Genomic DNA, 27283 nt, shown 5'->3' on the forward strand with positions numbered 1-27283 from the left:
TGGATCCAAGACATACATCCAATACATAAAATCAATGCTTAAATAAGGACATTATCTTGTAAGAAAAGGGAACTACAATATGATTTGTGTACTTTTCCCCTGCGTTGCTTTATCACAGGAAATAAAGAAAAGACCACCGTCATTTTTTTTCTGTGTGAAGTAGCTTCCATAGAACTCATTTGTATTTGAAATGATAGTAAATACAGGGATGATACTAGGTATTCCTTTGAACTTTTGGGAAACCTGACTAACAGGGTTTCTTGCCAGTAAAGTATTCTAGAGAAATATGTCCCTCTCCAGGAGATCTGTTAAAGAAGGATATGCTGATCTTAAAAGGAAGGGTTGATTAAAAAAAAAAAAAATGGAAAATTTATTTTGTCTTCTGAATATCTTGTGTCTCCGTAGGGCATACTTTCATATATGCATGTTCCTGCCACGCAGTGGCAAACCCCACATCAAAACAGGTAGCTCTTAAGGCTGTGTTTCCTACTGTTTAAAAAATATAGAAGCAACATTAGAAATATCCTAACCCCCTAGCTGCCTGTTAGTCTTTCTGGCTACAGTTTTCTGAATTCTGCTTGTATTGAGGCTAGCAGTTTGGGAGTGAGACTTGTACACTGTAGGTGAAAGAACCTAGGGAGAACAGGTAGCATGCACACTACCCCCCTGGCTACTGATTTCCAGTGGCATCTGACCTCATTTGGCAAAGCTCACAGTTTCACAGAGGGGCTATACATTTAGACTTGATTTAAAAATGGGGATACATTCCCAAGAAACTTGTTCCTTTTCTTGCTAAAGAATTTTCAAAATCTATATTTTTTTCAGTCAACCCTAAATAAGTTCCATCAAGCTGTCTCCTATACTACGCAAATGATAGGACTGTTTTGTTTTGGTTCATTCTCCTCTCCAAATTCTCATTCAAGAGATGGTGTTATGGGATTATTTTCAGAAGAGTTTTCATCTGGAGGCATCTTATATTTTCAGGGCTATTTTAAGTTGTATGTATCACTCTTGCCATGTCCCGCTTTGTTTATTTAGATGTTTACCTTGCTCGGTCTACTTATGTAGTCCATGATCCTTGGAAAGTAGCATCTAACCAGTGAGACTGAAGCTGAATCATCTGATTTTTTGTAATTATAATATTTATTAATATTTATATTATAACAATAATATAAAACCAACCAAAACAATAAGAGTAATCAGATTCTGAGTCTCAAAAAATCTTTACTTCCTGGTTCCAGTAATCAGTACAGGAGGGTAATGGGTAAAAGCTCAATTTTTATTTAAAAATAGTCTATTCTCCTTTTCCTTGTGAAGAAGGCCTTGAAATATACTGGACTTACCAAATTCTAAGATGACTTTAAATGTAAGCTGATCCTTCAGTAATTAGAGTCCATGCATGGAAAATTTGTTTTAAAATCTCGATGTCTAGAATCTAATTATTGGAGTGTCAGACTTAAGTTTGTTCCCTAACACTGCAGCAGACAAGCAGCGATAGGGGAGCAGGTAGCAGGAGAGTCAAGAGGCATGCCCCCTGCCCTTCCCTCTGTTGCCTGTCCCCCAACTCCAGTACTTGCCACCCTCACTGCCTGTGCATCCTGCCCTTCACCCTCTCTTCTCTCCAACTTCTCCCCTGCTACTGCCGTTTTCCCCCTGCTACCACCTCTGCCTTTGCACCCTCCACACCACTGCCTGTCCACCCTACTGCTTACTTCCCTGGACCAGGGCACAGAGCATATGCTACTTCTGGTCCTCACCTGGCCACACAGCAGCAGTTGTGATGACAGCAGCTCCAGCCCTGGCCCCAGGTTTGGATTGGAGCCAGAGCTAGAGCCGGCCACTGCAGCATGGCCAGGTAGAAGCTGGAGCTAGCATGTGCTCCATGCCTTGAGCCATAATGGGGCCAGGGCCAGGGCCAGAACTGGAGAGTAGGCAGCAGCAGGGAACGAAGGTAGTGGGGAGGTGGGAGGGGAGCAGTTCCTGCAGGAGGGCAGTGGCTGAGGCTCCAGTTTTGTCTCCATGCTGAGGTTGGGGCTGAAGTTGGAGTTGCAGCAGCCTCCTGCCCCCTGCTTTTACTCAAGTCCAAGATGAGGCTCTTTCTCCCCCCACCACCATGTTAAATGGGATAAAACCTTGTCTTGGATTTGAATAAATATGGTAAATAACTAAAACTAATAAGTAGAAAAGGAACAAACAGCTGGTTGCTATATTTGCATGAGGGAGACTGCAATCCTTTCTCAACATGCACACTTTTCAAGCAATATTAGTTTATTCAATTTGAGATGTAGCTTTCTTCTGCTTTCCAACACCAAATTGGGTCTATGGTATGATCATGATGAAAATTATATGTTGTGATTTTTGGTGGCATAGAGGCTTTGCAAAAAATTTCCCAGTCTCATCCCAACACTGCTAACGCTGGCTTTGAGCAAACGTTATATAGAATTTATGATTCTTCCCTCACTGCTTTCTTTGAACATCAGAAAGGGACATCATCCTCTCTAGAATAATGTTAGAGAAAATCCCCTCTCAAACACAAGCAGGACCTTTGGGAAGAAGGGGAGGGTTTTGTAATGTAGCTGGTGAAACCTGGTAGAAGGAGTGAATCTCGTTGAGTTACTAGACAGTTGGTAAAAGTGTTTGTTGGTGTTTGGGAATGCATGTGGGTATGTGACATTACAAAGAGAAATAAAAAAGGCTGCCCTCAACTTAACAAAAAATACAGAAAAGTACTGTTGACGTAGCAATGACAAATACATAATGAAGTGTCTTTTAAATGAAGTTCTGACATAAGTACTATCGAACTTCTGTTTCATTGCATCTTCTGCCATAGTTGCCTTGCCTTCTGGAGGTCTTTTCTCCATTGGTGATAGGTAGTCCTGTCGTGTTATTCAGTCTAGCAGATGGCCCCTGTCCTGGCAGCTTCATGGTAACTCCTGAAATCCATACAAAATGAAGCAGTTGAACTGGAGCCAAGTTAGTATCAAAGATGGTGCGGAAAGAGAGAAGGGAAAAAATTACTTTTAACACTAAGAATAGATGATTCAAGGATATATTGGTCTATATTCAATTTGTGTTTTTTTGACTCAAATGCTCCATTGAACATTAAATAGTTGCCTGAAAGTGCAAAGTGTGAGTAAAGTTCATACTGGTGTAAAAAAACCAGGTGCTGTACTTCTGCCTTTTTGTGTGAGTGGTTTGCATGATGAACCCTCAGATCAAAGGTTCACCTATTGGACTTATTTTTCCAGGCTCAGTCAGTGTCTGTTATGCAGTTTTGCAAGTGTAATGTCACTTAGTGGTCAGTTGATTGGGTTAAGAAGAGTTAACATAGCAAAAAGGTCATGGAAGCTTAACTGAGTGAAGGCTCATGGTATCTGACCTGTCTTTACTGAGATCATGAATAGTGCATTTACAGCCTGCCCAACCAACACCCAGATAGCTAGGGACCTACTTAATTCATGGTTTCGCAGATTTCACAGAAACCACAAAATCCAGGATAGTCTGCAAAATCAACAATAAAAAAACAATAAAAATAAAATGCTGGCTTTCCAGTGGGTGCCAATGGTCCTTGTTGCCATAGGGGAAGGTGGCAGCTGGCAGGGCAGTGTGAAGGGCAGCAGACAAGCAGATGGCTGCTGCCTCCTCCTCCCTCCCTCCTGGGGCCTCTCTGCCAATCGGCGCCAAAGGGTGGGATGGCACACAGGGCAGTCAGCAATCAAGGTTGTGGCTGCCCCCTCATCCGTCCTGCCCCCTGACGGGCAGGGCCTTATGAAGGGCAGCTAGCAATCAAGATAGATGACCCCCCTGCCCCGCCCCGCCCCAAGCTTCTGCCAGTTGGTGCTGAGTGGCCTGTGAAATGAGCTCTGTGCACCACAGGTGGGCCATGAAAAACCCTGTGTTTTGCCACAATTTAGGTAGGTCCCTACAGATAGCCACCATGGCCACTGACAGATGTGGAAAACAAAACAAAACAGCATCTTACTGAAAGAGGAAGCGTGTTAGTTCAACCCAGTTCTCCAGCATCTGTATAGCTCTCATGGTTCAGTGGGTTTTTTTGGCACTTTTATCTAAGGCTAAGTCAATCAGCTATTAGAAAAAATCGCCCAAAGCCCCTCCTGATCTGTACAGATGTTGAGTGAGCTGGGTCAAATGCCTCTTCTGGGCATGTGCTGCACTTAGTGCGGGGGTGTGCTAAGCTGAAGTAAAGCATCGTATTTCTTTTTTTTCATGTCCAAGCAGCCTATATAAATAAATGCTAATGAAAAAAGTAAATAAGAATTATGCTGAATGTCATGTTGGACATCTAGTGAGACTAATAGAATTATAGCAGCAAGGATTGGGAGACTCTTGGGCATACTGCCAACTTGCTTTAATGTGCTTTTTACTATGTTGCTGCTGCAAACCTAGATTTCTATTTTGGTTCAGATAACTCCTCTTCTTGGAACTGGTCCAGGGGGAGCCTAGAAAGAAACAAACATTAATTTAGACACTGAATGTCACTTTACTGCTCATCTAGATAGGTGGTTTAAATGCAGTCAAATAGCTGGTTTAGATGCAAACCCAGGAAATGTAAGGAAGATGGAAATACGGAAATGGAATTTATGCACTTGTAGAATTCACTGATAGCAAAGCAGTTCTGTAAGGTCATGTCTCCACTACATCTGAACATGCCGAGGATTACCGCAATAAAAACATGACCTGCCCATTTGCTCTTGTTCTGCATAACCCAAATACCCTCCGAAACATCATTTGGCATTGTCATCATTTGAAGCATGGAACCATAACAGAAAACTAAGAACTTGAGAACAGTGCTTTGTAGACCCTGGAAACATGTCAGCAAGTGGCTCTCTTACCTTTTTTGGCATTTGGTGCACATGGAGAATGCATAGCAGTAGCTGGGAAGGAAGCTGAAGGAAAACAGGCTATGGCTTATGTAAGTAGGCCGTTGAACCTTTCTAACAGTTCCTCTCATGTGGCAATGGGTGATAACCCAAAGAACTTGTAATCAGAGAGTCAGATCACAGGTTAATGTATGTGGGTATAATTTTAGTGGAACATTGAGTTGCATCAGCTAAAGACCAAGCCGTGGATGACTAATTCAGTGATTCTCAACTAGATCCTCTCAAGGGTGCCACTGGGTGCCATGAAATGTCAGCATGGTTAAGTATGCAAATGGGATTCACTCAATAAACAGCATTCACAAGAAAAGGAAAACAAAGTAACTTGTTTTTAAATCCAGTGATTTTCAAATAGGAATCCATAGTGTTAAAAACATTCTGAGCTGTTAAGGTCTTTCTGAGTTCTTTTGCAACAGAAAACTTGCTCTATTACTTTTCTGTGGTCAAAAAATGAGTGAAAACTTAGTTGGCATTGTCTGAGGGATGCCTTGCATCTAGAGAGGGGTACCTTAATTCTAAAAAGGTTGAGAACCTTTTTAGACGTGTCCAGACGAGCATGCACATGCCTGTTGCAGCACCTCAAAGCAGTCTGAGATGCCACAAGGGGTGGGGAGGGCAGCAGCGTGTGGCATGCAGCAGAAGACCCTCCCCCCCGTGGAGGGCAGGCAGCAACAGCAGCAGCCCAAGGCAGGAAGGGGTGTGGCCAGTTTACCCCCAAAAGCTTTGAGAATAAGCTAACAGCTAGTAATAGCCAGAGGCAGTAAGGGGTCTGGCCATCTTCTCCACAGAAGCTCCTGAGACCAAGCTTGCAGCAGCAGCCTGGGCTAGGAAGGGGCATGGCCAGGTTCCTCCCAGAGGCTGCTCTCCCAGAAGCTCCTGAGAGCAAGTAGCTCTGAGTTGCTTGTCAGAGCAGCTATTTATACAGGTGCTGGCCCCAGCCTCCAACTCCCCCTGGCTGCAGATCTGGGAGGAGCTGGGCAGGGTCAGTTTGCCCCAGGTGGCACAACTTGCTCCACACCAAAGTGCATGTTCAGGCACACATGGTGTTGCAAAAATCCGTGGCACAAATTTGTGCTGTTCATGTGTGGATGCACCCCAATGGTTTAATCAGTGCTGGATTCATAATGGGGATTTCGTCAGGAGATCTTGTCTGCTTGAACTAAGCATGCAGCTACAGAAGTGATGCATTTGTAAAACTGACTCTCCATCTTTATTTCTATGTAGGGTGTGTTTAAATTAAGTTTTTGTATATATTTTCCACTTCCTAGTTGTGTACAGTGATATGTTTTAGAAACCCATTACAAGTTTCAACTTCTAAAAAAGAGCTGTCTCGGTGAAACAGCCCAGAATTTTTATTATTGCAGTTTTGTGTTTGGAATAGTAATTTAAAACCAGTGCCGGATTTAGGCACAAGCTATAGCGTAGGGCCTCACACTAAGAGGGGCCTCTAAGCATTGGCTGCTGGACCAGAAGTGACTGTGGACTGGCAAACCGCAGCCCTACAGAGCCAGGCGGAGAGGCCACAACTCCTCCTGCAGGACCTGCAGAAGCTGTGGTTGAGGTTTGGCCCACCCTCGCACCGGTGGGGTGGAAGTAAGTTTACCTGTGTTCTGCCTGAAATTCTGGCAACGGGACTCTGCAGTTTGCTGGCCACGGCTGCTTCCGGTCTGCAGTTTGCTGGGTCACGGCATGGAAAGTTTGAGAACCCCTAGTTAAGGGCCCCACCCTGTTATAATCCAGCCCTGTCTAAAACAATTACTTCCTAGTTTAGTCTAATGTGGATTATTGTTCAAAGCAAATGAGTGATTTTTCTTTTCTACAGCAAAGAAGATGCTATTTATGCAGAACCTCTCTGATTATCAACCGAAGTCCGAAAAGAAACCAATGCTTACTTTTTGCTGGATCCTGCTTTTATTGATCAGCAAAGCTGAGTTCAGCCTGTTGGGTAAGGGACTGTAGGCTTTCTGCTGTAAGGCTCTAAACAGGGTTTATGTGGAAATTAGGTGTCAAAGGTCCAAAGAATAATTCAGACAGGATCTGCTTCAACAGGCCCAAAACTCCATAGGTGCCTAAGTTGATTTAGTGCCTCTGTTTGGGCCTCAACAGTTCCCCAAGTCAATGTTTCCTAACCTTGTCCAGCCCAAGGCACACTTAATATTTTTTTAAGGCAGGGGCAGGCAATTATTTCAGGCGGAGGGCTGGCAAGCCATCGAGGGTGGCATGACAGGCAGTCAGGGGCAGATAAATATTCATTTTCTAAATTTTTTAGGAGTCCCGTGGGCTGGATAGAATGGCCTGGTTGGCCACATCTGGCCCACGGGCCGCATTTTGCCCACCCTTGTGTTAAGGCATTCTCCATCCTCATACCTATTGCAGCTCATTGCCATAATAAAATTTCATGGCATACCTGTTCATTTCTGATGGCACACTTTTGTGCCGCAGAACACTGGTTGGGAAACACTGCCCTAAGTACCTACACTTTCAGATTCTGAGCACATTCAGAAGTGAGCTAGTTTGCTCACTGAGGCACCTGTCTTGTGGGGTGGTGAAGATCCCAGACAGATCTGACCTGTTATACATTCTAAGAGTGCACAGGTAATTCCAACTAGCATCATTCAACTAAAAACCCTGACTGGTTGTGGTAGCACTTATTGTTTGCACAATTGCCTAGTGGTTATAACATGTGCCCAGGTAGTCAGAGATCAGGGTTCTATCCCCTTCTTAGGCTGAGCAGACTCAAATCAATGTTTCTTACTTCTCAAGAAAGTAACTTACACCAGGTTGGGTAAGAGCAGCCTCAACTCCTCCTGTTGAAGTTGGGCCACTGAACACACGTAAGAATGCAGAGTGAGAGACCAAGGGGAAATGTGATTGTAGCCAATGATAAGGACACTTTCCTTGGGGAGAGGGAATTCTTCGTTTCAATTCCTGCTGCCAGGATGGTTTGCATGTTTTACATTAGATAGTCATTGAATAGAAACAAGTAATCCTCCTGAATGCCTCTTAGATGGGGTGAATAATGGTAAAGATGCTTTGAGTAAATCCATCCACAGTTCATGCTCATGAAGCAGAAGAAAGGACAACCTCTGTCATAGTGCTGTGACTTTGAAATAAATGTGCAGATAAAATCCAAAGAGTTGCAAGCTGTTAAGCTGTGTTTAAAGCAACTCCTCATCTGGTGACACTAGAATTATCTTTAGTAGACCTGTGCCAATCTAGTTTTATTGTTAAAAAGATAAAATTTCATTATGGAATATTCACAACTCTTTTTCTCCTTAATGAAGTTTTCCTGTGTCCTTGTTGGATTACTCTGATATTTTTGTTATCCTTCCTTTCAGGATGTCTTCACAAAGAATTTGAAAAGCATTACCGTGCAATTAATAATAAGGAAATGGTCTTACAATGCCCTGTACCATTTCAAAGCTACACCCACATTTTCAACAACTCACTTTTATATAAAAAGAAAGTTGTATGGTTCCGGCAACAAAAAGGAGAACTGCTGGAGGTTATTGGAAAGGAAAGCACTAATCCCACTCAAGAAGGGAATGCACTTTGGTTCAAACCAATACGAAATAATGACTCAGGAATATATTTTTGTAAGATAAGGTATACCACAATGAATTTTTCATTGATTTCTAAAATGCTCTTCTGGTATGATATCTTGAATATTTTAACTTGTTTTTCTTTCTTTTTTTCTGTGCTATGCAGGGAAGAAGTCTCATGTTTCAAAATTATCATAGAGGTTGAAGCAAAGAGTCAGGCAAGGTGTTTGGATTATGGGACAAATACACTGTCTCTCATCACTGGAAAGGGGGATTCAATTTCTTGTCCTGGGCTAAAATGTTACAGTCATTTAAACAGATCACAGGTGACATGGTTCAAGGTAACAGATGCTTCCTTCTAAGCACATTCAGAACAGAACCAGTGCAGTTACAATTCTAGGCTGAATTCTGGATTTACATACATTTGCTCACAACTTCTGCTATAGCCAATAGTAATTACACTTAACAATCTGAAGACAGAATTTTGATTTTCCTATATTTTAATGAGTTATAATTATGAGTTGAGTAGGAACTAGATTTTCCATTTCACCAGAAATATTATGATTTAGATTTTCTTTTTTTGGCCCCATACCAAAGCAGAATAGAAACAAACAAATCTAAAGTGTCCCATGCAACAAATATTTTGAGACTAATTTATTTGGGGTTTATAGAAATATTTTTTTTCTAAAATAGAAAAACTTCATATGTAAGAAAAAATGTAACAGTGAATTTTGCTTTGAAAAGTTTTTTTTGTTTAATGAAAGACTGACATCTATTAAAAAATGAATGAAAGATTGACATCTATTAAAAAATGTCCACACATGTCCAGATGCACAAGTCCATTGTTCCAATTCAAGTACCTGTGAAATAGTCGAGGTAAAATGTTTCACGGTAAAATGGCCTCCCAGAGGGGTGGCCAACCTGTGGCACACATGCCACAAGTGGCATGGGCAGCCTCTGTGTCTAGCACACAGCATTTGGGGAGGAGAACAAGGAGGACATCAGCAGATAGGATAGGGAGCAGAAAGCAGAGCACCAGATTGCAATACTGAAGTGAAAAAAAATAATTTAATGGATAGCAGAAGGGAAAAAGCCTATTAATATATATACTACTTTGTATCATGGTCCTTATTCCATTTCAGGTTAATTGAAATTTTTTTTATGTATCTTTAATCCAGGAAAACTGGTTGAAATGGAATGTAAAGTCCTACTTGGCTATGAAAGAGACTTCATGTATATATAAATAATATTACTTTTTCTTTGTTTTTTCTTTAGAATGGAAAATTACTAACAGAGAAGACATTTAGACTAAGTCTAAAACTTAAGGGTGATAAAATCAACTTGCTTACCATCTATGACAAAGATGCTGGTGTGTATGTATGTGATTACATGTTATTTGTCAATAATACCAGATGGACAGTGAGAACAGTAGTTAAAGTGAATGTCATTGGTGAGTAATACATCAACTCAAAATAATAAAATATCTGAATGCACATTTATTTTTGTCAGTAAGTTAGATCATCTTTTCTTTCCCAGAATGTTTGACTTTTACTTACATTTTCATGCTGAAAATCTAGCTATCACTCACCCTCTCGTGTGTTGTCCTCTACTGTAACTTACTTTTGTGACCAAGCCTTATCCCCTCCACAATTGCTGTTAGCAATTTGCCTCACTGTCTGAAGAAATATTTGAGAAACATTTGGGATAGGCTAAGAATGTTCAGACAGGCCATCGTTTTGATTAGCTGTTAATATTGATGGCCTTTGGAAAAGCCTTCAGTGTTCAGTGATAATATACACCATACTACTGTGCTGTAATCTAGAATAATGAATACAAGATCAGAATTCCTCTTGGATTTGCCATAAACTAAGATCTTTTCATTTCATATAATGTAGCAATAATCATCATTACAATTTATTATTCCTTCATTTTGCAGCACCAAATACCATCTATGCACCAAACATATTGTCTCCCAAGGGTGTGAAGATCCTTGAAGTAGAACTTGGTATGATGGATTTTGTTGTTGGTGGTGTTGTGGTTGTCTTTCTGGCCCAAAAGATTTGAATGGCATATCGATACGTTGTATGATAAATGCATTTTGTTCCCATGGTTTCCACTGTTTTATATAGATCACAAATCAATAAACTCAAATATCTTATTGGTAGTACATTCCTTTATTGTCATCAGTGGGGAAAATAGACACTTCTTTGTATTACAGTCCTTATTCCATTTCAGGTTAATAGAGACTTCTCTGCATGTCATTTTTTGTGTTTTTTTTTTAATCCAGGAAAACCATTTGAAATGGAATGCAAAGTCCAATTTGGCTATGAAAGAGACTTCATACCTATGATAACATGGAGCAGACACAGCCAAGAAGGAAAAAGTGAGGAACTTGAACAGAAGCAAATAAGGTGAACAAATAAAATGCCTTGAATAAAGTGTAAATAAATGACAAAAATCTTCCATAACTGCTACTTCTAATATGTTCTCATCTGAAGACAATGGAAGAGCACTAACAAATATCAGTTACTTTAAGAAAATTCTATTGACTAGCACTGAAGATTTTTATACTTGCATACACATATTACACATTAATGTGTGGGTGTATAAGATGCACACAGTCATGTATACATGTGCAAGGTACATACATAAATTCACACACATTTCTTTACTTTCTAACATATCTATGTGTATTCATGCTGTATTACATATATGTATAGATATGGGTGTGTGTCTATATTAAAAGAACATTAAGGGTGCATCTACACATGATGCTACATTGCCATAACAACACACTATGGTGATGTAGTATTTGTAGGCATCTATACGTAACAAGCAGCTACATTGCTGTAGCAATGTGCTCGCTCTGATATAGTGCACTGCTATGGTGAAGTAGCTGCTAAAAATAACCATGTGCTGCATGTACGATATAGTATCGGCTATTACAGTGCTGTGATTTAGTACTTCCAAAAGTACTTCCTAAATCACAGCACCATAACAACATCACTAAAGTGGCATGTGTAGATGCACCCTAAGGTTGCAAAGTCACATGAAAAGGCAGAATTAATATTGCCTATGCAACCTTAATTCCTGTGCAGTATGATCTCATCTTTAATTCATAGAGTCATAGAAGTTAGGGGCTGGAAGGGACCTCGCAAGATCATCAGGTCCATCCTCCCGATCTAAGGCAGGAAAGACTGCTGACGTCAGATGACTCTAGCAAGGTGTGCATACAGTTGTCCAGGGGAGGTGACTGTACCACCTCTGGAGGGAGTCTGTTCCAGACTCTGGACACACAAACTGTAAAGTTTTTCCTTATGTCTAATTTGAAGTCATCTGCTATCAGTTTATGGCCATTATTCTTTTTAGTCTTCCCCTGGGGTGCCTTGGTGAACAGATGTTCACCACTTATTTACTTAAAGGCTGCCACCAAGTCCCCCCCGAGTCTTCTCTTTTCCAGGCTGGACAGTCACATGTCCTTCAGCCTCTCCTCATGCGGTCTATTCTCCAGACCTCTAATCGTTCATATGGCCCTCCTTTGGACTCTTTCCAGCTTCTCAACATCCCTCCTGAGATGTGGCATCCAGAACTGGACACAGTTCTTCAGCTGCCACCTTACCAATGCTGAGTAGAGCAGGAGGATGACATCCTTAGTCTTGCTTGTGATGCATCAGTTGATGCATGCTAGGGTGTTGTTTGTTTTGCTGACTGTAGCATTACATTGGTGGCTCATGTCCATTTTCCAGTTGATCATGACGCCCAGGTCTCTTTCATTTGTGCTGCTGGCTAGTGGATTATTTCTCCCCAGGTGGAGCACTTTACATTTCTTGGTGTTAAACATCATTAGGTTTAGATCCACTTACTTTACAAGCCTGTCCAGGTCAGCCTGTATCCTCAGCCTGTCTTCCAGCATGACTGTACTCCCCTAAAACTTGGTATTTTCCGTGAACTTCGCCCATATGCTTTCCACACCTGTATCCAAATCATTGATGAAAATGTTGAAAAGCATTGGTCTGAATACTGAGCCTTGGGGGACACCACTGGTCACCTTTTACAATGTTGACTTGGTTCCGTCTATTAACACTCTCTGGGTTCAAGCTCAAAGCCAGTTTCCCAGCCACCAGACCATTAAGCTGTTGAGGCCGCACTTTCTCAATTTAACCATGAGGACATTGTGGGAGACCAAGTCAAAGGCCTTTATGAAATCCAAGTATATGATGTTGACCCCATCTCCCTTATCCAGGTGGTGAGATACCTGATGGTAGAAGAAGATGAGGCTGGTTGGGCATGACCTGCCTCTAACACAGCCATGTTGGCTGTCTTTTAGAATACTGCCTTCTGTTAGCCTATCGCCGATGGATTCTTTGATAAATTTTTCCAGGATTTTTCCAGGGTTTGAGATCAGACTAATTGGCCTATAATTCCCTGAGTTCTCCTTCCTTCATTTCTTGAAGATAGAGACCACACTGACCCTCTTCCAGTCTTCTGGGACCTCACTGGATTGCCATGAGTTTTCAAATAGCTTTGCCATCAGTTGTGCAATGACTTAGCCAGTTCTTTAAGCACTATTGGGTGTAGGTCAGTTGGTCCTGCTGAATTGTAAATATCCAGCCTCTCTAGATATTCCCTCATAGAGTCTTTGCTGATTGTAGGTGGGTGATCATCCCTACCTTGTCCATCCTGCTTCCTGTCAGGCAAGTTAAAATCCTTGGTCTGGTGGAATACCGATGTGAAGTATTTATTTAGGAGTTTGGTTTTCTCTTGAGTGTCAGTTGTCAGCTGATCGATCGGGTTTAGTAAGGGTCCTACATTTCCCACCCCCCTTTTTTCTGCTTCCAAAGTATCTAAAGAAGGACTTTTTATTGCCTTTGATTCCTGTTGAGTTTGTATTTGGTTTTTGCCTTTGCTTTTCTAATCTGCACCCTACAGGTGCAGGCCATTCCTGTGTACTCCTTCTTGGGGGTAATTCCCAGCTTTCATCTCTTATAGGCTTTCTCCTTTTGTTTTCAAGATCTCCATGACCTCTCTATTGAGCCAGGAGGGTCTCTGAGCCCTTTTGCTACCTTTCTTATGAACAGGAATGAACCTCCTGTGTGCTCCATCGGATCATGGTCCCACAGGGCCTTATCCATCAATCTCCTAAGCCTGTAGAAGTCAGCTTTCCTAAAATAATGGATGGTGAAAGTGATCATCTCATGGTCACTGTCACCTAGTTTACCCTCAGTCCTCAGGTTATCCACTAGATCATCCTCTTTGTCCAAAACCAAATCCAGGAGTGCCTTTTCCCTGGTTGGCCCATATACTTCTGGAGTCAAATAGAGCTCCTCAGTGCAAGTGAGGAAGCTAAATGACCATTCGGGTTCAGATCTAGCTGAGTGCTCTTCCCATGAGATGTCTGGATAATTATATGATCACATATTATGTTTTCCCTGCCTTATGCAGTAGTTTTTAAATGCCTCTTCCATGAGGTCCTTTTCTTCTCCTTAAATTCCCTGTCTCATGTGTGTCTACATCTTCTAGTTTGTACAACGAATGTGGTGAAGGTGACATTCTACACAACCTTGACTAATAGCCATGACAATCTATTCTGTGCATTGAATAAAGACCAGGTCCTTTGGACCTTGATGGTATCAAATTCTTAAAATGGACCCTTTATGTGTGATATTACACATTATTAAGTAGCCTTCATTTTAGGTTGAAAAGACAACCTTAATTCAGGCATTTCCTAATTTTTTACTGCTTGACTTTGCAACAGTATTAACAATGTTGTTGTTTTAAAGTGGATTTAATGTGTAATTTCACAGGATTTTAGAAAAATGAAATGATCAAAAAAACACTATTACATAGCATTGTATTGGTGCTGATATGTTCATCAGCAGGGTTGGAATCTTATGATCTACTGCTTGCAGCTCAGTCATTTGAGTTACAAGCATAATGGATAGCAATAGTGGGGTGCCATTCTCTGACAGCCAGAACTGGAGATGGATTGGATATCTTTTACAGTAGAATTCAGAGCTATTTACTTCCAGCTGTGGTGTGGTGAGACTCAGAAATACAGGCTCTTGGAGGGAACAGTTCCCCAGCCTTGTCTATCTGTTTTCCCCCAGATTAATTATTCATGTCCCATCCTCTAATGCAAGGGTGGGCAAAATGGTGGATTCAGCTGGTTGCCAGGCTCCATTTCCCAGCAGTCCCTGCCTGCATCACTACATCCGGTTTTCATAGAGACTTCAGCAGTGGCAGGGACGTGACAGTGTGGGGCCAGGGCTTCCATGGAGACTGGCCCCAGCAGCACTGGCAGGGCACGCAGGCAGTCAGGGAACTGCTCTGGGGCTGGGGGTGGGATCTTGCGGCAGTGGCAGCATGATCTGGAGGCAGGTCAGAGCCATGATCTGCTGCCTACATGCTCCTCCCTGGGGACAGGGCCAAACTAATCCTTTAGTGGGCCCTAGGCAAACAAATTCATGGGCTCCTACTTAATATGTAATTTATATTACTCGTTTCACTTAATAATTATAATATGTAAAATAAGCACAACTGGGCCCTTTCTTCACTTAAGACCCTAGGCACGTGCCTAATTTGCCTATGCATTGATTTGGCCCTGCCCAGGGCATGCAGGCAGTGGATTGCCGTTCTGCCCTGACTCCAGGCCATGCTGTCACTGCTGAAAGGTCCTGGTCCTGGAGCAGCTCCCTGCTCAGCCACGTGCTCAGCCAGTGCTGCTGGGGCTGGTCTCCATTGAAACCTTGACCCAGCCCCAGTCCTGGGGCCTCCATGGAAACTGGCTGCAGTGACATGAGCAGGGGCTGCAGAGAAATGGAGGATGGGCCAGTCTTTGCCCACCCCTGCTCTAATGTGTCTCTGAGTTGCATCTCATTTCTATCACTTATCTTGTTCTGGTTTCATTACCTTTGATTACGCTGTCCTAGTTTCTTCTTCTCAATGTTCTTGTCCCATTCCACGACTCCTGGCCCATGTATTCCCAGTTTGGCCCTCTGGACTACCCCTGGTTAGTGTCCCGGATGCCTTCACATATATATTATCTGCTTATTCCCTCCCATTCTTAATCTGTTCCTCCATCCAGTTCCACCCTCTCTGTCTAACTGTCGCTTCTTATCCAACTTTACTAGCCCTTCTGAAAAACAAGGTATACTGGCTCAAGTGGAGCACCTTATTATACAGGTATTATGCCATAAAGCTTTCATTTCCCAAGATAAACAGAGTACTCTGAATGGAGTAGTTCAGACATCTCTTCACAGCACACTATTGTGCTGTGTAGATACACCCATCTCACATTTCCCTTATGGCTATCTCCAGTGTACCAGTTGAAATCTTCAGCATGAAAAAAATCAGTCTGCTTACTGGCATTATATTGGTTTTTATGGAGATCATCATAAGACCAGAAAAACATTTCCTGGTTTGGCACCTGTACCTACTGAGGCTTTTGCTAACTTCACATCTTATAAAGGTCTCATAAAACAAAAGAACACAGTCCCTTCAGTTTAGGTAGGTTCATAAGGATGTGCATAAACATGAGTACAAGTCAACTGGATATTTTGCCTAATCAGTAGTGCTTTTTCTTAACATAAGTATCTTAACATGAGAATGTAACATCATCATCATGACCTCAGATGGAAGTTTCATATGAGGCATTTCATACGAATGCAGAAAACATTGCCACCTCTTAATTGGTCTAATCAAGGGCTTCTATGAATTATTATTATTTTCCTGTTTAGGGATCAGAAAAATGAATTAGTGGGAGAAACAGTTATTCATATAGCCAAGCTGAGGGAAGTAACTGAAAGGGACCTCAACAGCAACTTCACATGTATTGCTCAGAATTCTGTGGGAAAGTCTACAGGAGTGATCAAGCTAAAAAGAAAGGAAAAAGGTAAATTTTTCTCCTCATTTCTCCTTATCAACACTTCTATTTACCTTTCAGTCAGTCTCAGGGGTTCCTTAAAGCTGAGTGGAAAAAATGCTTCTAAGGACATATCCCCACTAACAGGAATGTGTGTTTCCCAAGGGACAACTAGCAGTGGTACACAATTGTATTACTGCTAGTTGTCCCCATGCGTGCCCTTGCATGTGCACCTTGGTGTGAACAAATTGCTCTGGGTTGGGGAGGCTGGGGCCAGCAACTGGGCTGGCCTCAGCAGCTTTACCTGGTGTCCTGGGCATCAGCGGCAGTGATATGGGTGCATGGAGCCTGGCCAGCACCCAGATCTTGGCTCTGGTTGGCCAGGCTCCAGTTTCTGATGGTGCACACTGCAGCCATGTGCACTGCCCCACTTCTTTCTGCCATGTTTTTTTTTAGATACTGGGATTTCCCAGCACCTGCCAGGCTGCAAATAGGCAGCATGGCAAGCAGGTTCACCAGCACAAACTGCACGTTCCCGTTTCATGGAGATGTGGACCAAAAGTTAGGAGGGTGTTTCATACAAATAAATAAGGACCTACTAAATTCACGGCAGAAATGGGCTGTGCAGCCACCCCTTTAATCTTGCAGGTTTCCCCATGCCTCCCCCACTGCTGATTGGCGGAGGGACCCTGCCTGCTCAGTCCTGATTGGCAGGGTAGCAAAAACCAGTTTTCAATATGATGCTGGTTTTGCCTCCTGGCCAGTCAGCAACAAACAGCAAGACCAGTGCAGCCCCTCAGCCAGTCAGCTCTGTGGAGGAGTGGGGTACATGGGGGGACCTGCAAGATTAAAGGAGCTGCTGCACAGCTTATTTCCGAGTTTAATAGGTTCTTACCAATAAGTCTCCCCTCTGAAGAAATGGAGTGTCTTGAGGACTGCAGGAGACTAAGTGGAAGAAGAAGGGAAGGGTGGGAGGGAGGAGGGATAACTGTGGGTAGAGAGGTGTGGTTCTTGTAAGTAGCAGAGGGATTTATAAGCGGTTGAAAGTACTGTGTTCCCTTAAACATAACAGCATTATTCAAGATTCAGGATTTTTAGTACACTTTTCTTATTCTTAGTGTGTCTAGCTCAGACAGTTGATCATAATTGGTGTGAAACTGGCAGACTTCTGGTAATTTCAGCAGAGGTCAAAGACTGAACAAATATGAGAGTGAACCTATCCTCACATTCCGAAAAGGGCTTCCTCTTATTCTCACTGAAAACACATTGGTGGAGAAGTGTATAAAATTTGCAGATTCTTTCCCTGTGCTTTATAGTACCTGTTTGGTGGACAACTTTTGGAGCTGTTAATCAGACAGTTTTCAAGGCTACTAAATGCCTGTAGATTGTTTTTCATGAATGCTAAAATTGTTTGCATTATACCGGTCTGCACTGGCACAGGCTGAGGACCGACTAGCTAAGTAGAAAAGGACCTGAGGGTTACAGTGGAAAATAAAATATATGTCAACATTGTGCCCTTGTTGCAAAGAAGGCTAATGGCATACTGGGCTGCATCAGAACTGGAGTACACTGGAGTATTGTGCCTAGTCCCCCACTACACAAAGGATGTAGACAAATTACAGAGAATCCAGCAGATGACAACAAAATGGTGAGGGGGCTTGGGCACATGACCAGTGAAGAGAAGCTGAGAGACTGAGCTTATTTAGTCTGGAGAAGAGAAGACTGAAGGGGGCAACCTTCGACTACGTGAAGGGTGTTTCCAAAGAGAATGGAGCTCAACTGTCCTCAGTGGTGGCAGGTGACAAAACAAGGAGTAATAATCTCAAGTTACACCAAGGGAAGTTTAGGTTAGGTATTAGAAAGAACTTTTGTACGGGGAGGGTAGTGAAGCACTGAAACAGGCTACCCAGAGAGATCGTCGAATCTCCATCCTTCGATGTTTCTATAACTTGGCTAGACGAAGCCTTGGCTGGGATGATCTAGTTGGGGCTGGTCCTGCTTTGAGCAGGGAGTTAGATTAGATGACCTCCTGAGGTCCCTTCCAACCCTAATTTTCTGTGATTCTATGATGGATCTGCTTTTTACGTAAGTAGGGAGACACTAGATGTCCTTCTGCATGGGAATTCTACATACTCAGAGGGAGGTAGTTAGCTGTGCTAGTCTGAAGTTAGGTAGTCTATACGGTGCAAATCAGCCCTGTCTTTCGTACAGTTCTATGTACTTACATGACTTCTAGAGGCAGCTTAAGTCGCAGTGTTCAGATATGAACTTGGATCCCATTCCAGACTTCTCTTTGTGTCCGGTTTGCCATTTTATGGGTCCATAAATTAGATGGGCATGTGGCATGTTGCATTTATGGTACGATTAACATGTTAATCATGCCAGAAATATAAAGTGTGCCAGGGACCTCAGTCCCATGTCTAGTGTTAGCATTTCTTGCAAATGTCAATATTTTGGAAATCTTGAATTTTGATAGTATTAAATTTATTTTTTCAGTGCATTTCTTATACATCTTATCTGGTCTGATTTCAATGTTACTTGGACTCCTTGTGAGCAGTGCTTTTATTTATCTGCATTGGATTGAAATAGTCCTGATGTACCGAAATTACCTGGTCAAGGATGAAACTATAGGAGGTAAGAAAAACAGAACCAGGGTATGATGTTATTTTATTTCATTTTTTCTAGTGCCATCTGAAATGCTGGCTAGCAGTTTTATGCTTTAAATCATCTGCTGTCTGTGGGCCTGATCCAGATGCCTGTAAAGGCAATGTGGGGCTTCCTATTAGCTCCCGATTCCAGTAAGTGTTGGATCAGGATTTTAGAAAAGCTGGAAAATATAAGGGAAATGCATATTAAATGACTGACATCTTGCCACAACAGCCCTAATTCAACCATGGAAGAGTAGGAGATAGATTTCTCAGTATTGTTCAGTGACAGCGGTGAAGTGTCGTTGGTTATTTAATAAGAGTATCCTATAATAATTTTCAGTCTTAGTCTGTGATAAAACCTGAGGACTAGAAATGCATGTGTGTGCAGAGCTGGGTCAGGTTTTGTAGATTCTAATTTCTTTTCTTATCTAATTAAAACAGTTTCTCCAAAAGGTGGTGATGTGTTCCTTTTGGTTACTCGGCAAATCAACCTAGAAGGGTACTTGCAGGAAATCTTTAAAAAGTCATCTTAAAAAATAAGCAGAATGTGTTGATCATAAATCAGTATGATCAGTTTTAATTCTATTGTTTAATATTTTTATTGCAGTAATGATAAGAGGCTTTGGCCAAGTAAAGTCTGTGCAGTTTTAAGTCTTGTGAAGATATATAGTAAATGATAGTTTAGCTTCACAAAGCCTAAAATATAATTTGGTATATTGGGGTGGAGTGCCCTGAAGGTATCTTCTCAAAGATACTTTTCTAGCAATAATAACAACCATTACAAATTACTTGTGATTGTGTAACAGGCCTGCCAAACTGGGGAAATAACTGTAGTAAAACAATTCCTTTCCTTTTTAAGAAAACAAGATGTAAAAGTTTTAAATGAGCCCCAAGTCAACCTCCATATCTGTGAGCCTAAATTTGTATGCTTGAACACTTTCTGGAGCTTGCTTGTCTGAATAGGCTAAGTCTGGATGAAGTTGTACAAACTGTAGTTGCACACATACGTTTCCATTAGTACTTACTGAGCGTTAGGCTCATCCAAGATTCCACTAGATACTCATTGCCCAGGGCAGATGATTACAAAATCATTACCTCTTACACAGTGCTCAAACCTGCAATGTATTGAGCACTCTTGTCCAGTTCAGCAAAGATCTTAAACATGCTTAACTTTCAATATATGAGAGATTCCAAAGACTTTTGTGAAGTCAACATCTTTCAGGACTGAACGCACAGTAAGTATTACTGTTCTGAGCACTAGTTTATGTAGTCTTTTCACAGCTCTCTCCAGTTGTCCCATGACCCACCTGACCACATGTAATCTTTACCCTGTTCAACTTTTTACAAAAATGGCTCAGCTTTAAAATGGAAATATCTGTTAATTTCTTAAATATATATGCATACAGCTAAAATGGATGCCACCTAGGCTCCTAGAACTTTCTCAAAGCCCTGGGAAAGGTGGTGTCTGGATTTGAAATCCACAGGTCATATGTCATTCTTTAATGGGAAAGAACCTGCATAAAAAAACTGGGTGGCCCTGAAGCTTTGAAACAATGCTTAGATCCAGGCCTGAATTTTGTATCTTGCACTCATTTTGCACATTCAGTTGAATAAGCTACAAACTGTGTATAATGGTAATTTAGCATTAACTGAAATTGTTGGTACTTTAGAAATACATTAGCCAGATAAGATTAGCTACAGGGTTTTAAAAAAAATCATTTAAATTTAATTGTAGATCACAAAGAGTTTGATGCTTTTGTGTCGTATGCGAAAATGAACTCCTTTGAAAGTTATTCCAGTTTTGTCAATGAGGAACAATTTGCCCTGGATGTTCTTCCAGAGGTGTTAGAGAAGAAACATGGATATAAACTGTGTCTCCTTGAAAGAGATATTCTTCCAGGAGGAGGTAAGTTCCTGCCTAACTGGTGAAAATGTGATAAGAATCCTCCAAATGGTTTTAATTTTCAAAAAAACATATTCATCAAGGATTCAATGATACTGTGTATTGTGTGATTTGATTATGGAGTTTCAGCTCATATGGGGTGGATCCAGAGGGGATTCTGTGGCATGGTCTCAACCCCTGCTCCTCCTCCCCCCACCACTCCCTTTCAGACCATGGTGAAGCAGCAGCAGCCAGGGACTTTTAATTCCCCCAATCAGGTAAGAATTTTGCCCCTCCTTCCCTTCATGCCCTCCCATTTCTATTCCCCTTCCCCACATGTCAGTGTCACTGTCTCTGGCTGCTTTGGGGGTGTGGAGAACTCCAGAGCTGCTCTTGCTCCAATCTGCCCACCTCACATGGGGAGCCAGGCTCGGCTTGGGACAGCAACAGTGGTGTCAGCAGGTGGGTTCCTCCTCTTTGCCCAATCCTGCCAGGCCAAGAGTGGGTCCATTGCCACCAGTGATGCTAAAACCAGCTCCCTATGCAGCCCAGCTGGAGAAAAGCAGGAGCAGCTCTGGGGCTTCTCCCAGGGCAGACAGGTAGAGCAGCAGCAATGGCTGGAGAAGGAAAGGTATGTGCCACAGAGCATGGAGAGAAACAAAGGGAGAACCAAGAGAAAGGAGGGGTGGAATTCTGTACCTCTGTACTGCCTGTTGCTCCTTCTGCACACCCCTTTACAAAGTGACAAAAAGTCAAAAATCATAACAATATATTCTAACACAAAAATATTTTGAAATATTTAATGTTGATGTTATTTTTACAACTTTACGTTATAATTTATAATAATGTAACACTCAATCTGTTTTTACTTTTCTGTACTTAATATGCCTATCAGCAATGAGATGTGAAATAGGTATAATACAGATGGAAAAGAGTGTTGGTGTAATCCTTCATCCTTGCTTGACTCCAGGTCTGATAATGAACCATTATCCGAGGCATTGCTTAGGACAGTTTCTGTCATTTCATCATGAAGGAGTCTGACGGCAGCACATTTTAACGGGCATCCAGATCTTATCTTTGATAAAGCTCTATCTTTGATAGCGGCTCTCTGATTGAATCAAAGACCTTAATCAGGTCAATGAAGGCCATGTAAAGATTTCAGAGTTGCTTGTGGCACTTCTTCTGCAGCTAAAAAATCACATCTACTGTACCTGAGTGACCTGAAAACACATGGGGATATGGGTAGAATCTACTCAGTGAGGAAGGTCAGTCTATTGAGGAGAAAGCAGGCAAGGATTTACCCAGCTATGGGTACAATACCACAATAATATCTACAATATATTCTATCTCCTTCCTTGAATATTTTAATGATTTTTGGCATCTGTCAGGACATTGGGAATCTGTCTGCATTACCAGGTTTTCCAAATAACAATGCAGTTTGTGAAGAGAAGCTCTCTCACCTTGCTTATAAATTTCAGCTGGTATTCCATCAGGACTACACACTTTGTTATTTTCATGTACTGAATGGCTTCTAAGGCCTCTTGATAAACTGGTGGATTTGCAAGGTAGTCCTAATGGGGTGTTGTGGAATGGCTTCAGTAATGTTGTCTTCGACCTAAGAATCCCAGTTCAGGAGCTCTTGCAATTGCTCTTCCCACTATGTCTTGATGATGGAGCTGTCTTTAAAGAGTGTTATTCCATCCTTGGATCTTAGAGAGAGGTCTTCTTGTGTGCTTGGGCCACAGGTGGCTTTGGTTATGCTGAAGAATCTCCACAGAGCATGGCAAATTTTCGAATCTCTTTTGCTTTGTCCTCCCACTACTTGTTCTTTCACTTTTGAATTTTCCTCTGGCTTTACTGTGGTTATAACTGTCTTGCTTCTGTTTGGAGTTCATGTCGTGCTGCCATATTTTGAAGGCTCCCCTGATTTGTCACTGAGCGCTTGAATTTCCCTATCATTCTCATCAAACTAGTCTTGATGTTTCTTTATTGGAGAAGCCTAGGAATTCTTTGCATGCCAGTATCTTTCTTGAGGCTCTCCTACTGGTTAATGGCATGAAGATCATCAAGGAGGTTGGAGATGATCACTTTTAAATGCTCAATATTGAACCTCTTTCTTGATAGCTTCTTTTGTTTATGCTTTTGTTATTGCACAATGCAAATGGACACGATAATCTGTATCAGGCAATGATCTGTTCAGCCTTCTGCTCAAAAAAGGAAGTCAAACAAAATAAGCTCAGAAATTTTGACCAAACTTAATATTGGCATAGATTGACACAACTCCATTGATCTCTTTGGCCCATAATAAATATCTCTGAAGATACGCTACATAATTTCAATTTGTAAACAAATTAAAGAGATAAAGCATTTGCCCAACAATTTTCCAAATGTCCGTATAGTTGGTTCTGCCAATTTTCAAAGGTAATATATTTTCAAACTTTCCAAAATTCATGGGAGAAAATAGGGGAGGACAAGTCACCTAAAGTAGAAATCCATGGGGAAATCTGACAGCTCAGGCAGACTCAGATTAATTTTGAGCTGACTCAACCAAAACACCTGACTTAGCTCCACAAAAAAGTTTTGGCTCATTTTCCTGATTATTAATTTAAGTAATATGAACCTTTTAATGAAAAAAACTATTCTTTCCAAAAGAACAGAACAGAAAACTTTGTTCAACTCTAGTCACTTCCAATCTGTATCTATTAAAGAATCTGGAGTATCTGTCACAAAAGTCAGGATACTAGCTCAGGTGACACTGCCAAATGTGCTTAAACAATGACTTCTTAAATTCTCCTGTGATTTCATGTGTCTTCTTCTTTTCTTGCCTTGAATTAAGGGGTTCACCTGTGTACTGTTTAACAGCTGCTGAGTTGTGCTCAAATGCTGGATGCATTTCCAACATTGTTAATATGATTCCTCTAAGTTTATATTTGGTTTTTGAAAATGCATAAAGAGCCGATTGGATAAGTAATACATTTCTAATCCCTACTTCTTCTTTTTTTCAGCTTATACTGATGATGTTGTAACTGCTATTAAACAAAGCAGACGAGCTATAATTATTTTGAGCCCCAGCTATGTCAATGGACCAAGCATTTTTGAACTGCAGGCAGCTGTGAGCTGTGCCTTAGAAGATAGCACAATAAAACTTGTTTTAATTAAGTTCCAGGCTTTCCAAGAGCCAGATTATTTACCTCCAGTGGTGAAGAAAGCTCTTCGGATTTTACCAGTGATTACCTGGAAGCCTTCTAACTGGAATACTCCAAACAAAAAATTCTGGAAAAATATACAATATTATATGCCGGTGAAAAATACTGAAGGGTTGGGGAAAAAACAAACTAAAGGTTTCCTCCAGAGGTTATTCAGCATGGATTATTAATAGTGTAAATACCACTGAAGAAAGCCAGCAGATTTAGAAGAACTTCTTATATCAGCAGACCACTAATATAAGATGTGGTTGTCATCTGACTCATTGATAAATCACTACAAAATAAAGTGAAAAGAACTCTAATGATGAGACAGGCAAAAAGCCATTAGTGAAAATGTATGGCACTTAACACAGCTGTGATATGGACTTGTCTTTAATGTATATATATTCAGATATATAATATTTATTTGTTTTAAGCTCATGTCCATAAATCCTACAGGGGGTGAACTCCCACCATGTTGTTAAATGCTGTACAAACATGAAGTAAAACAGTATGCTAGAGGAGCTAGCACTCCATGATGTCCTCAGAAAGCCAGATCTTGATTTAGAGGTAATTTGCACTGACGTTTGGGCTTTCTTTATGTGGAAGAAGCTAAAAGTAAATCCGTAGAGATGGGATCTCTTGAAGTATACTCAGCATTTGCCTAGCTCTGTTGTATTAAAAGTCAATGGCCAAACTCCTGTTGACTTAATTGGAGTATGAATGGACAAATGCTGAGCATATTTGAAAGGTTTAACATTTCCCAAATAGACTGGGTAACACCTGGACTTGAATGAAGACAAGCTTACTGAAGCTTAGTTCAGATAAAGGGAGGGAAAACTTGTAGGTTGGGGGAAGCAGCTAGAAAATATTCTAGGAAATCCTCAGCACTCAGGAATAAGCTTCTCCCATTCTACAGATAGGGAGAATCCCAATCTCTGATCCACATACAACTGTTTGTTGAAAACTCAGTAAGGAGAATTTCCTGGAGTCTTCCTATCCGTAGAATCACCCATGGGTGAATCTAGGATTTTGAAAAGGGAGTCAGACATGGGGCACGTCCAGATCAGCGAACATGTGCAGTATGCAGCACTGCAGACTCGTCTGCAGTGCTACACATCACATGTGCAGGCATTCCCTCACTGCTGATTTGCGGTGGGGGTGGGGGAGGCAATCCTCATGCCAAATAAATCCGTGCTGGAAAAAAAGCAGGGTGGTGCAGTATGTGCTGCCTGAAATCAGAGCCTGGCTGGCCAGAGCCACACTCGGGTTGCCACTGCTGGAGTCCTGGGAGGTCCCCAGGACCTGGTAATACTGCTGGGGCCAGCCCAGGTGCCCCCTACTTCATCCAGGGCAACTTGCTGTGTGCCAGAGTATGCATGCACAGGCATTCCCCAGGGACAAGTAGCAGCGGCAAAAGCTATTTGTCCCTCAGGAAACATGTGCTCGCATATCTGGACTTACCCACAAATTTTTTACAGCACCAACTGGGTCAAATTAGATAGTAATATGGAATTGGGTATTAACATCTTACTGAAAATACTGGAGCTTGTACCACCTCACTGACATTTCCCTTTATACACTGAACAAGAGCAGAGACCAGCTGGAACACTATTTTATGGTATCTGAACCCAGGCAGCCCGATCATTCTTTGAGTGAGGGAAAGAAAGTTCTAACAAGTGTAAAATATTTTACTTATGTGGACACATACATATCATATTGAATTGATTCCCCTGTTCACCAGTCCCCCGAACTTGATAGGTACTATTGGTGGGCAGCAGCCAATATACAGTCAATCAGTTGCATAGTGCCGATAAGGCCATATACAAAAGACCCTTTTGTTACAGTTTGGAGACTTATCTTATTTCTGACCACTCCTGGCTTCCTCAAGCACAAGAATTTCCAGTCATAGGTCTCAAACAGATGCTCCTTTGGTATATAATCACATGATTCCCTACTCTCAGGGTATATCTACATAAGACACTGGCTGCGCAATAGCCAAATAATACTGCACTCCCAAATACCTCAGATACACCAGTGAGGCCTGTTCCCTATTCCATGTCAATCTGTTCCACCAATACACAGTTTAGGCACAACTGATCCCTTCCTTTTTCTCCAGAAAACATTTAGTATCCCTTTGCTCTCTGGTCTCCTAGTTTTGGCCAAATAGCTGTGCAGCTAGGCTGGAGGTTCCACATCTTCACAGGTAGTAGCTTGATAATTCTATTCTAATAGCCTTCAAATATTTACCAAGAGCAGTTCTCTCTAGATTTATTGTGTTGCCTTTCCCCAATTAAGATATACTGAAAAATACCTAATTTCATGGAATGCCTAATAATTCAATAAAAGTATGCAAGAATCCTACCTAACTAATCAATCAATTACATACCATTTATACAGCTGGGCTACATTCATTTATTTAAGGCAAGAAAGGACCAATGAATGCCTTCGTAACAGAGGCCATTTCATGTTATGCAGTTACTCATACATTCAGCCATATTACCCATATTGAAAAAACCTTCTAATCTTTATACAAACATACCCATCAAAGCATCCATCACTTTCCTGTTTTTTATAAGAATTTAATGTTTAATCAGAGTTTCATGAGGTTTGATAAGTGAATGCATGGGGAAATGATCAATGTACAACTATATTATTTATATTTATGTAAGCTCCTCACTTTCTTTGGATTGATCAGTGTGTTATTCCTTGAGGTGCCCTTCAAAACCAACAAGATTAGCATTCAGTAAAGTACTACTTAATGTGAATGCAGGTGGCAGCACCAGGATCTTAGTAAGTATCAAAGAAAGAAACAGAAGAGGGTACAGCAGGACACTTTTCTTTTTATAACTGAACAGTGAAGGTGAATGTCCTGTTTCTGAAAGAAAGAAATATACCAAGATTGGATCCAATAAGTGTTACACTGGTATGTGTAAAAAAAAAAAAAATTAAAATGCAGAAGGTACCACAATGAGTTCCATTTAACAAGGGTTAATTTAAAGTGTTGTACCTATTTTTAAAGTGCTGTAAAGCTGTGAACTTCTGTTAAGTCCTGGCAATAAAATGTTTTAAACGGCGAAAAAGCAATTTCTATACACACCAGGAGTATGTTTTATGGAGCTATGAGAAACAACAAAATTTAACTGAACAATATGTAATTTTTGTGATTCTCCACTAGATGTCTCTAAAGTAACTTTTGAATGATACATTGATTTACATATGAAATAAAGTATCAAGTGAGTCAGTACAAGTAAGTCAGATATTGGA

At 41.3% G+C, this 27283-nt stretch overlaps 1 protein-coding gene across 1 annotated transcript; it reads left to right on the forward strand.

Moving 5' to 3' along the window:
• Positions 1 to 409: 409 nt before the first annotated feature.
• IL18RAP (interleukin 18 receptor accessory protein) lies at positions 410 to 27089 on the forward strand. Its single transcript, XM_090020740.1, has 11 exons — positions 410 to 464; positions 6721 to 6843; positions 8237 to 8504; positions 8607 to 8781; positions 9716 to 9890; positions 10377 to 10445; positions 10728 to 10851; positions 16177 to 16331; positions 18798 to 18935; positions 20685 to 20855; positions 23837 to 27089. The coding sequence occupies exons 1-11, from the start codon at positions 425 to 427 to the stop codon at positions 24205 to 24207; spliced, it is 1809 nt and encodes a 602-aa protein (XP_089876866.1). The 5' UTR covers positions 410 to 424; the 3' UTR covers positions 24208 to 27089.
• Positions 27090 to 27283: the final 194 nt, after the last annotated feature.

Source organism: Crocodylus siamensis, chromosome 1, assembly GCF_052110815.1.
Source record: "Crocodylus siamensis isolate JL-2025a chromosome 1, ASM5211081v1, whole genome shotgun sequence".
NCBI classification, from domain to species: Eukaryota; Metazoa; Chordata; order Crocodylia; family Crocodylidae; genus Crocodylus; species Crocodylus siamensis.